Here is a 13038-nt window from a genome sequence, read left to right on the forward strand (position 1 = left end):
GTGATAAAGAATAGATGAGGCAAGATTCCTTTCCTATTTGACACAACTAACAATATTATCATGTCATAGCCCATAGATCATTAGGGATTTATCTGGGACAAATAATTTACCTGATTATTAGCTGCTAAATTTTGGGCATATTTTAATTAACTGACTCTGAATGTCAATTTCAATAAGGGCTTTGCATGTGTTTGCCACATTTTTTTTTCAGTTGAACTATAGTGGTTAATGCTCTTGAGTGGTTTATGTTACCTGTGGAAGTGTATACCTCCTGGTATGCCTTAGCCAATTTCTTTAAGGTCGCTTTCACCGACTGATTAGGAATGAGGTGTAGAAGATAAGCAGCTACATTTTCTTCTGTGATGTGAAACTGGGTATGATTGTGGTAGTTTGGAAGGCCCAATTACTTTTTTATAATCCTGCTTGGCTAAATTCAATATTTTGAATTAAATAAATTCTCTGAGAGCCTCCCCTCCCACCCCCAATATGTTAGACCTTATGTTGCTGGTTAAAATAATTGATAAATCCTTACAGTAAAAATTTATTTTCTTATCCAAATCAGGAGATAGCCTTATACATCCTGAGACCTTACTGTGTGTGGCAACAATTATTGGTTTAGTTAGTCTGCAATCTAATTGAGATAGGAAGCAGCCATGCAGTTCAAGACCCATTTCCATCTAAACAAATATTTTACCCTTCATGGATGTCTTCTCATGAATAAGAAGAAAGAGTCGTAGAATAAAGATTTTGAAATGTTGGTTTATAAAGTCTACTTCTGAAAACATGGGCTCCCAATAAAAAAATGAATTTTCTGGCCCCTTCCTCAGACTGGCTGAATCAATGTAGGAGGAGGGCATGCATCTTTACTTTAAATCTTCCTAGTGTCTCCATGGCACTGGGTACACAGAGGTGCCCGGTTATTCTCCTTGGGACTACAAGTAGCAGTAACAGTTTGAGATGATAGTCTCTCAATAGTACCCCCTAACTGTGGGATATTTGGTATTTAAACATTACACATATGATTCTCATGGAAATTTTGAATGAATCCCCATTCCCAATGTCAAGTTTACTCACCCTAATACAATAAACATTTAACTTCCCAGGTTTTATCCTTCGTATTAAACAATCACAGTTAGTGATGTATCACCAATGACTAAGCTCGTTAATATTTGACCAAAATATTTTAATGTACCCAATGAAGCAATTTATAAATGTTAGTAAAATACAGGGAAAACGCTAATGAATTAATATTCAAGCAAGGATAGAAATTAATATAACCAAAGCAATTATAAGTTAATGTTCCCATGGAGGCTAAGTGAGTTATCTCATTGATTTCAGGAACTATTTTTGTTTTGTTTCTGTCATAATAAAATATGAGTATAGTTTGATGTGTTTAATTCATAGTAAGTAATGTTTATTAATCAACTAATGCCCTTAAATGGATTTTACAGAGAGAATGTTTTCTTTCTAAAAACAAACCTCACATAATGCGAAGAAATGTTTCTTAACTATGTCACATCACTGTTTAGAGATTAAACGTATTTTGTCCTTTTTGCTTAATATTTATAAATATTATCTACACTATATTATATATGTCAAGCAAACACTTCCAAAATATGTTTCATGTTTATTGAACTTCCTTTTTTTAAAAAAAAATATTTTTTATTGATTTCAGAGAGGAAGGGAGAGGGAGATAAAAACAACAATGATGAAAGATACTCAAATATCAGCTGCCTCCTGCACATCCCACACTGGGGATCAAGCCCCCAACTTGGGCATGTCCCTGACCTGGAATCAAATAGTGACCTCCTTCCTGGTTCATAGATCTACGCTCAATCATTGAGCAACACCAGCCAGGCTGAATTTTCAGTTGGTATTAAGGCATGTGAAAACCATGATGCCAAAAAGTGCTATTTTTAGTGTTAAATGTATCTCACTTTTTATTTTTAAAATCAATGCTAGATTGGTTTTGAAGCAAATCCTTTATTTCAAGCAAATAAAGTAATTTCATTATCTTTTAATAGCTTAAATTAAAACATTTAAAGGTAATGACTTAGAGAGATATTCCTTTGCATGTCCATCAAATGGAATGGCATATCTAAGATCAAAATGTCCTAAAAATATGACATATATGACCACTATATAAAATAAATAGCTGTTTTGAAAAATTTAAAGATGACTCAACAATACATATGGTGTAATTATTTAAAACACATATTTTAAAAGTTCCACAGTATAATATTATTATAGAAAATAAGATTGTACTCTTAGATTATAATCATAGCATATTATTTTCATATTTAAATAGTGTACTCATTGTAATAATCTTTTTTTTTTTTTAAATATATTTTATTGATTTTTCACAGAGAGGAAGGGAGAGGGATAGAGAGCTAGAAACATCGATGAGAGAGAGACATAGACCAGCTGCCTCCTGCACACCCCCCACCGGGGGATGTGCCCGCAACCAATGTACATGCCCTTGACCGGAATCGAACCTGGGACCTTCCAGTCCGCAGACCGACGCTCTATCCACTGAGCCAAACCGGTTTCGGCTGTAATAATCTTAATATAAACATTTAATAAATAATTTTAAAATAAATGTATGGTTAATTATCTTTATAAATATTATCTACACTAATTTCCTCATTTTGTGGGAGAGACCAAGCAAAGCATATAAATAAAGAGAAAGGCATTTTGTAAAGTTACCTTTAATCACTATAGAGTTAAAAATAAAGATTAACACTGCAATGTACATGACTTGGATTAAAATATAGGATATGATTGCTGACTCACTTCATGTTATTTTCCAGCTGAGCAATTCCTTTTTACTAAAAGCAAATTAATAGACAACCCTGTGATAAAACTTATTTCAAATCTAGTAATTTGGTTACTTAACATTTATCTGCTGTTTTAATTAGCAGCTCTTGGTACATCAAAAAAAGCCTTTTTAAATAAGAAAGAGGAATTATATTTAAACTTGTTATTTAAATATAATATGAAATATAAGTGTTTTCTTTATATGGTATGGTTTACAAATTAGGACATCTAAATAAATATACCACTTGGGTAAAATGTAGGAACATTAATGTATATATAATATAATTTTTTTGGGTATATTTCATATACTGTATAATGTAGAAGTAATATATGTTGTATAACGTATATAAAATATTAATAAAAAGTACATGAATGCCAAGTAGACATTAGAATACACTAGCAAACAAATGAGTTGTAAAATATATTAGATGGTGATTGATGCTATAACAAAAATGCTGGAAAGAAGGAAGGGACAGAAGGGAGGGATGGAGAGAGGAAGAGAAATAAAAGAGAGAGATGCATGCTGTAGCTCAATAGAAAATTCAGATCTGAATCTGAAAGTAATCTCCCTATAGGTAGTATGCAAAGTAAAATATGAATGATTTCATTCAGGCATGAGCCCATAGCCCAAGAAAATTGCCAAGATCAACCACAACCAATTCTGAGGAATACTAACGTTTAAGGAGTTGTGCTTTGCTTTCGAAGCAGTGAAGGAAGCTTTGAATAACTAGTGAAAGAGGTAGGAAGACACAAGGCTAAAATGGAAATACAGAAATCAAGAAGTGACATGCTACACATCCTATGTAATAAAGAGGTAATATGCATATTGACCATCACTCCAACACACAAGATGGCCGCCCCCATGTGGTCAAAGATGGCTATCCCCATGTGGACACAAGATGGCCACCACAAGATGGCCCACAGGGGAGGGCAGTTAGGGAAAATCGGCTGGCAGGGGAGCAGTTAGGTGTCGATCAGGCTGGCAGGAGAGTGGTTAGGGGGTGATCAGGCTGGCAGGCAGAAGCGGTTAGGGGCAATCAGGCAGGCAGGCAGGCGAGCTGTTGGGAGCCAGCAGTCCTGGATTGTGAGAGGGATGTCTGACTTCCAGTGGGATTGGGCCTATACGGGCAGTTGGACATCTCTCAAGGGGTCCCAGATTGGAGAGGGTGCAGGCTGGGCTGAGGGATGCTCCACCCCACACCCCCATGCACAAATGTCATGCACCAGGCCTCTAGTATCCTATAAAATTTAGTTCTCCAAAATACTTTAAAATATCTCTTTAATAAGTGAGATAAGCAGAATTATTTTACTCAATACCATAATGTTGAAGCCCAGTTTATAGCACTGATTCTACTAAAGTGTACCTGTAGGATTCTGCCAGCCTGTATTAAAGGGTGTTATAAAAAAAGACCAGTGGAAGTTTTTGTTGTGTTTAGTGTGAATGTGTCTTCTTCCTCCTGTACTCCCTCACTCCCGTTTTTCTTTCTTACCTTCTTCTTTCTTTCTCTCCATCCCTTCCTTTGAGAATATTGCTCTGTTCCTTACATGGGTTCCTCTTTTTGAAGACTCTCAGTAGAAATTTCACTGATAGCTCAGGAATAGAAAGAGTTGTGCTACTATTGCTTAATTCTCTCTCTCTTTTTCTCTCTCTCTCTCTCCCTCTCTCATTTCATCTGTATATCCATCTGTCTATCTGATATGAATCATGTAAGATATAATTTGGATCATGGAAAGATTTATATTTTTCTTTTTTCACTGACTGATAAAATCCTCAGGTTTATTTTTGGGGACACCTGCCATAGGACCTAACTGTGCCCAGTGGGAATTGATTCCATCTTTCGTAACCTACTAGAGTGCCTCATTCAGTTATTTCAAACTCGATTCTCTCCTGTTAAATTGTATGGTTTTAGTAAATCACAATAGTATTTGTTTGCACAAGAAATAATCTATAAATTATGTGTTAATTTTGAAGATTTTTGTGCAGTAATTTTGATCTGTTGCAGACTTCTTTCAGCATGTGTTGGCTGAATGGAGTCAATGGTGGGTCAATGGATATTCTAGAGGCCAGCTTTTCCCAGCTACTTACTCCAAGTCCCCTTAGATGCTTCCCTTGGTGGCTGATTTGACCAGGCTTCATATCTGTCTTCTGCAGTGACAAGGACGGTGTGTGCAGAACAATGTGACGGCAGATGCTACGGACCCTATGTCAGTGACTGCTGTCATCGAGAGTGTGCTGGAGGCTGCTCAGGTCCGAAGGACACCGACTGCTTTGTAAGTCTGGGTGCTCTTTTTCCCCGCCCTTCTTGGTTTGACTCAGGCACCTCGAATCCTTAACACCTCATTGAAAAAGATCTCATTTAACCATTTTAGGATTAAGAACGATTACCTGCCTTCCTACAAGTCATGCATTCACTGGGTGGCAGTTGATGAACTAGGATTGTCCGTTATGTTTTTCTGTTGCAATTTATATTACCAGTGAGATTTATTAGAGAATTGAAGGAGAGCATATTGAAACATCTTTTAAAAACTAATAGCATTTTCCCAAAATTTATAGTGATTACCTCTTTATGTTGTTGTATCATTGAGTTTCTGAGTGGAGGCACTTGGATTTTATTTCTTAAATATGAGTTTAAGATATGTTTATAAATTTAAGCATTTTTAGTTTATGTTGTTTACAAATGGATATTATTCAAAATTTATGAGATTTACAAATACACACTTGAAGCGTTTTACATTGCTAATCTGTGTGATTTTTATTTTAGAAGAGGATACTTTTACATTCTTAAAATTAACATGTACCACTTGTTGGGGACACTTTTAATTATATTTTGATAGCTCAGATACAGTTCTTTCTGTTCTTTTGAATACACACAAGCAATTCTGTGAGCTATAGTTAATGCAATTTCATACACACACAGAACACTTTAAGCTGACTCATAAGTTGTTTTTGTTGGTAAAAATAAACCCAGGAATTTATTTTCTTGTTACCCCTTCTCAAATATTCAGAGAACACACATATATATTTAGAATTGAGTAATTTTTTTTTTCAAATTGGCACTTAATTCTGAAAAATAAGCAGAATAGAAACTGCAGCTCTTATGCTATGGTCACTTGTGAATTTTTTTTAATGTCACAAAAAAATTTAACTTGTCTACCCTGATTCTACAGTGAACAAAGTCTGTATTGCAGAGGAAGTGAGTCACGAGGAAGAAGAGAATATTAAAATATTAAAAATTTAGAGCAGCTCCTCAGCAGGTCTTGGATTGAGTCCCTTTTCATTTGCTTGTCTCCAGACATGGGATGGAAACAGGATCTGGAGGACGCTAAACAAGCATTGGGTTCACAATTCCAAAACAGTAACGACAATAAAACACCAATAGTCATAGCTTTCACTCTGTTTTTGTTCATGGTCCCATTGCCATGATAAGCAGAGTGCCAAGAGAGCTTCGGAATTTTTATTGCATTTTTTATGGAATGGCCCCGTGATTCCACTTTGGCATTGGCTACAGGATGCTCAGGAATGCCAGATCAAGGCCTGAGTGTAAGCGATGTTGTTGTGTTTGTCGCGTTCCTCTGGCTTATGTTCCTTTGTTGCTAAGCAATCTGTGCACAACATCTCATAAAGTATGTTAGTAAAGCAATTATGAGGACACATGAAGTTTTATAGCCATAAATTAAAACTTACTGAGTTTTCTAGATTGGTTTTTAATAGATTCTTCCTGGAAAGTGTCAGCTCAGTGAATAATGTATCATCAGTGATTCTTGTTCTGATTATGCATCTAGTAGACCATCATCAGGGAATTGTCATGTTGGTGATAAAGTGCTTGCTAAAACAACAATTGATGAAGAAAATGTTTTGAGGAAACAGAATAAATTAGTGCTTATTAATAATCATACATACAATTTATGATGACTGTAAAATACTATTTGAGTTCACATTAGCCTGCTTTGCAAGGCCTAAATTATTCCTAAGGAGGTTTAATGTATTTTAATTAAGAGATTTAGTTCATCCACTCTTTGTTAATCACATGTTTTTATGTCATTATATTCCATTTTTGTAATAAATACCTCACTTTTGGGTAGTAAATTTATTTTTAATTATTCTTAAAGGCATTTGAACAATTTAACAAATTTAGATTTTAATATATGCCAGTGGAAATTAATTGTTTTACTTGAATTGGTAGCTTGTACCAAGTTGTGTGGCATTGTGAAAAAGATCATACAGGAAATAGCATCATATTATTCAATTTGGCATTAAATACCCCTCCATTTACTCTTTGACCAGTCACCTGCGAGAGTCTTTCTTTGAGTTCAATGTAATGAGCTACCATGTGTTTTCTCACTATACAGTGAACATGAATGTCACTTAAGGCACTGAACTCTCCAAACACTAGCTTTACGAATAGTCTAACCTGGCCCTAACTGGTATGGCTCAGTGGATAGAGAGTCAGACTGTGGACTGAAGGGTCTCAGGCCAAGAGCACATGCCTGGGTTGCGGGCTCAGTCCCCAGTAGGGGAAGTGCAGGAGGCAGCCAATTAATGATTCTCTCTCAATATTGATGTTTCTGTCTCGCTCTTCCTCTCTGAAAACAATAAAAATATTTTTTAAAAAGTGTCTAGCACTAATAACGAAATCCCCTGTAGAACTGGGAATTTCGTTATTAGTGCTAGACTCTAAGACTCAACATAAACCCTTTGAATCAGTGCGAGCTTAATAATTTTTCACTATTAGCTAATTTTAATAATTTAAAGTAAATGAAAATGTATAAATTAGTGGACAGATGCTAAACAATTTGAACATCAATAAATTATAGATGGTATATTTACCAACATTGGAAAAACAGTTTTGTAGAATTGTAGAAGTCCTAAGCAAATTTGAAATTAAAATTAAGCACTAATGACTATGAAATTATCAAAATTTACAGTTTTTATGAAATTGATATATTCTTAGTAAAGTACACAAACTTCTTTAAAAACTATTCCTTTAATAAAGTAGTATTAAGATTATTTTTAAATGAAATTAATACTTGCTATGTTGCAGGCCTGCATGAATTTCAATGACAGTGGAGCGTGTGTGACTCAGTGTCCCCAAACTTTTGTCTACAATCCAACCACCTTTCAACTGGAGCATAACTTCAATGCGAAGTACACATATGGAGCATTTTGTGTCAAGAAATGCCCACGTAAGTAGAGGATAAGAATAGCCAAATCAATTACATCATTATTTAAAAACAAAATAATTTCATGTAAATTTATTCTAACTTAAAATTTGTCATATCATGAATTACTTGGGTATGGGGACTATTACTACCATTTCAAAGATAAAGAAATTTAAATTAAAGTGATCGGTCCGAAGTCTCAGAACAGAAGTGGTATGTTTGAGGTAAGAGTGTGGTCTCATTGACTTCCAAACTCATTATTTTCACTGTACAGCATTGCTCTTACACATGATGCTGTTTCTCAGAGGAGTGATTAGTTTTGGGGCAGCAAGCTATGTAATGAATGGAGTATGCTTCTAATACCAATTAATTTTTACCTAAAATTATTTCTGATTACTTATTTGTAATAGAACATATAGCATTATAGTTTTAATATCAAATCATAGTAAACAATAACAGTAGATAAGAAGGGCACACTAAGAGATCTTCACCAAATTGATAATTCATCCTGGGGATGTAAGGTGACCAACTTAACTTTCATCAATAATTCACTAAAATGCGTCCTGATATCTGCTTGAGTATGTTTCTTTGCTTGGAGTGACCAAATGGGATATTTTTTCAATGTTTTATTTGATGGAAAAGTTGAAAAATCACCACATTTGTTCACATATTCATTTAGAAGAAGAAGGCTTTACAGTCTACACTGCTGAGACATTATGGTTTTCTTGGCTTTGTGCATGTGATGGTAGAGGTAGTGTGACATGGGGTCAGAGTGGCTATGGCTTCTGGCTTTGCCCACTTTTCGCCATGTGATTCTAAGTGAACTTAGGTTTTTTGTGTGTTTTTGTTTTTGTTTTAGTTCCTCCTCTCTAAGATGCTGATGGTAATAATCATATCTTTCCTCTCGTTCTCAGAGTCATTATAAGTATCAAAGGGAGAGGGAAAAAGGATCAGAGAGATAGTATATAAAAACAAGTTTTGAATACAATGACAATTCTAGTTATTATTAAATATTTTATATTCATTAAATGAATCATTATGCATATATACATATATATGTATATGTACATATATACATATATATGTATGTGTATATATATATATATATTTAGTATGCCTCTGAATTAGGATTTTAAAGTAACAGACACACTAACTCTAGGTCAGTAGAGATTTTTCCATTTTAAGTACTTTAATATTCAAACTTACATTCTTGACCTAATAACCTCTTATTTAAAGTTACTCTGTATCTCACCATCTAGTATCCCTGCAAAATAGGGGTCTTGAAAGTATTATAGGATGGGGCTTGATGATGAACTTTTTCCTTTTCTTAGACAAATGTTTTTCTGTTCTACTACCTTCAAATGATGATGCCTCTGCCCAAAGACAGTCAAAACTATGCTTTTGGGGTGATTTTTGATACATTACCTTTTACTCAAGTCCTGAGTTTGAGGCCCAGGGGGTGGGCTGGAAGAGTTACCATGAAAATCTGGGCTCTGGAATTCCCTTTCTTTACTATATCCTTTACAGTGGCTCATCTGAAGGCTCTTAACTTGTAAATTTTGGCAAGTGGCTAAATGCTGAGAACTATTTGGTGAAATTACATGCCCAGCTACCTTAGATAATGGTATCTCAAACACTTCCTTTTTCAGATTAGCTTAGATCTACCAATTACAGACTAATTTAACAGTTCAGCCGGAGCCGGTTTGACTCAGTGGATAGAGTGTGGGCCCGCAGACTGAAGGGTCCTGGGTTTGATTCTGGTCAAGGGCACATGCCTGGGGTTGCAGGCTCAATCCCCAGTAGAGGGCATGCAGGAGGCAGCCAGTCAAACATTCTCTCTCTCCCTCTCCCTTCCTCTCTGAAGTCAATAAAAATATATTAAAAAAAAAACAACACTTCAGCATTTATTTAAAATTCAAATCTTTGGTGGACTTTGCTCATAAGGCATGGTTGCTAAACTGGAGGGGTGGGGGGAAGGGAGCGATGTTTAGCTTCTAAATACTGCTCTGCAATCCCTAATCCAGAGTTCTGAAACCCCAAAATTCCAAATAACAAACCCATTTGGCTGAAGAACCTGAACCTGAATTTGACACCAAGCTATTTATAATCTTTATTTATTCTTTGTGGCATAAATTGCTGCAAAAATGTGGAATAAGGGATATTCCTAAAGGCCTTACAGAAAGGATGGGTGCGTATTATACAGGACCTGCACCTGCATCAGGTTGGGTTGTCCTGAGATAGAGTTTAGGTTGTTAAGGAGTGTTCTAGAAATCAAGTCCTATGGCGGAAGGAAGGCAAGTGTCATCAGGCTGTGATGCAGCCACCTGAGTGCCTCCTTTTGTGATGGGTGCCCTCTAGTGGGTGGTAACTTGGAATACAAGTGTCTTCAGGCATTCTGCCCACTCTCATGGATTCATATATATAACCATCTACTCCAGACTCCCTTCACTTCCAGAATTTCCAGGATTTCTTTTCCCAGGGCAAGCCACTACTCATGAGATCATGTTTATTCTAAGCTTAGGTCACTTCCACACAAAGAAAATGATCATTTGACTACCTTTCAAGTCCACTCCTTAGAGAGGCCACAGGGCAGCTGCCACCAATTTCACCTGCTTGCACACGCACACGCATACCAAGCTTAGTGTTTTTCCTCCTCCATCAGCTTGTCATAAGAGCCCTGTCTTCCTCCTCACTCAGCTGTAGGTGTGACCGGAGTGGGCAGTGCCAGCACAATGGGGGACGATGTGGAGGTCTGGACCAACTGCTTACGTACTTTACTTGTGTGTCTGCTGGAGGTCACATCCAATCCCAAATATACTGACTCCATCTTCCTGTGGATTTCTGTGGGGTCTGTCAAACATGATGACATCATGATTCTAACAAACTCTGTTTATTAAGGGAAAGTCTGGCTACCAGGTCAATTAGTGACCCATGGTTAGGTACTCTGTCTCTTCCCTGACCCAGGTGCTGTTTATTAAGTGGCATATAATTTTATGCTGTAGATGGTGTGGCTGAGTTCTAGAATCCTAGCGGTCTCTTGTGATTTCCTAATTATAAATTGCCATAACTCCACATGGCATCTATAGATACTTCTAATATCATACTTCCTCTTAGATTTTACCCAAGTAGCAGTGCTACTTACCCCCCAGCCTGGACCTGCACCATATGCCTTCTGTGCTCTGGGTCCCCTTGAAGGCCAGAAACCTCCCATATCACTGACCACTGAGCCAGCAGCTGTATTCACAGACATGGAAGGATGCTGCCTTTAAAACCCAAACTTAAGCCCTCGCTGGTTTGGCTCAGTGGAGAGAGCATCAGCTTGTGGACTGAAGGGTCCCAGGTTCAATTCCAGTCAAGGGCACGTGACCAGGTTGCGGGCTCAATCCCCACGGGGTGCGTGCAGGAGGCAGCCAATCAATGATTCTCTCTCATCATTGATGTTTCTATCTTCTCTCCTTCTCCCTCTCCCTCTCCCTTCCTCTCTGAAATCAATAAAAATATATTTAAAAACAAAACAAAACAAAAAACAAACAAACAAAAAACACCCCAAACTCAAAATGCAATACTGTGACCTTTCCTTGAGGGAGAATGTTCTGGCATATTCCATATCCCTGGACCCCTAAACAGTTTACCCATGTTTCAGGCCATTAGATCTTCTTGGTCTATTTTGTATACCTTTCTTAAGTCGTGCCCTTTAAGCTTTCATTTTGTTTCATCATGTCCAGCTACGGGACAGTTTCTGTGGCTCTCCACTGAAAGATCGAACACTTTTTAAACATTTCTTCCGGGATCTGAAGTGCACTCTCTTGATCCAAGGCAGTTTAACTCCAGCTTTATTTGTGCTTCCTGTGACTTGAAGTATTTTAGACTTCAGACTGGCATCATGACCTGAAATGAAGTGGAACTATTGAAAAACACAAACTAAATGTCATGTAGTTTCCTAAGTCTATAAAGGAAATGTGCTCTATCTTAGGGGCAGTTCGGGCTGTGGAGCTCAGTCAAGCAAGTCCTAGGTGTTGCTAATACACGCGGGCCTCAGATTCGAATGTGGATGGTCCTGGGTGCTGTTTCAGGTTGAGATATTTAAACAGGTGTTTTAGGGAAACAGACATTTATACTATCAAAAATGCTTAATTATGTTCACACCCGAAAATAGCTCCTTGTAAACTTGTTTGCAGAACATGCACATTATTGCTAATTTTACCTTTTTTATCAGATAACTTTGTGGTCGATTCCAGTTCTTGTGTGCGTGCCTGCCCAAGTTCCAAGATGGAAGTGGAGGAAAATGGGATTAAAATGTGCAAACCTTGCACTGATATTTGCCCAAAAGGTGAGTGATAGCTGAGGGGGACTACAACAAAGTTTTCCTGTGTGCTTTAATGGGGCCTCTCACAACACACCACTCCCACAACCAAACCTACCCCCCCACAACTGTCCATAACTTTGAACAGTTCCCCAAAGTATCTATTATTGTAACAGTGTCTATTACTGATTTTGAATGATATAAGCCAGAATGGTCCAGATAAAACTCAGAGTTAAGTTTGATAGGAACTCAGAAAAATGTTGCATTTTCTTCTATATGCAGCAAATCTTAGAAATTAGGAGCCAAACAAGTGTTTACACAATTATTTTAGCATCATGAACACATATTAGTTGCTTGCCAATGTATGCAAAATGATCTGCTATGCATAAAAAGGGGCACAAAGAGAAATGCAATGTGACATTTATTCTCAAGGTCTTAAAAATATTTTGAAAGATAAAATATATAAAATGACAAAGATGTTTACCATAAGTGTTAAATAAACACATATAATTTATGTTCTATAATTTTAGTGGAGAAAGAAATACCTTCCAGCTATGATGCTCAAATTCCTCACCAGAATGAAACTTAAGTTAAGCCAGACAAACGTGCAGTTCAAAACTTTCTAATATTTTTGAGTTTTTCAAAGTAGCAGGAATGCCTTAAAGTCTTAAAAGGACAAACTTAAGACTTACTATTAGACTACATTCTCTCTCTCTCTCTCTCTCTCTCTCTCTCTCTCTCTCTCTCTCTCTCCCTCT

General features: G+C 36.7%; 1 protein-coding gene across 1 annotated transcript in view; it reads left to right on the forward strand.

Moving 5' to 3' along the window:
- ERBB4 (erb-b2 receptor tyrosine kinase 4) overlaps nucleotides 1–13038 on the forward strand; it is a 931393-nt gene that overhangs the window by 667104 nt on the left and 251251 nt on the right. The window contains exons 6-8 of the mRNA XM_008145201.3: nucleotides 4970–5088; nucleotides 7860–8001; nucleotides 12194–12307. Coding sequence (XP_008143423.2) covers nucleotides 4970–5088; nucleotides 7860–8001; nucleotides 12194–12307 — 375 coding nt within the window. The remainder of the gene's footprint in view (nucleotides 1–4969; nucleotides 5089–7859; nucleotides 8002–12193; nucleotides 12308–13038) is intronic.

Source organism: Eptesicus fuscus, chromosome 11 (assembly GCF_027574615.1).
Source record: "Eptesicus fuscus isolate TK198812 chromosome 11, DD_ASM_mEF_20220401, whole genome shotgun sequence".
Taxonomy (NCBI): domain Eukaryota; kingdom Metazoa; phylum Chordata; class Mammalia; order Chiroptera; family Vespertilionidae; genus Eptesicus; species Eptesicus fuscus.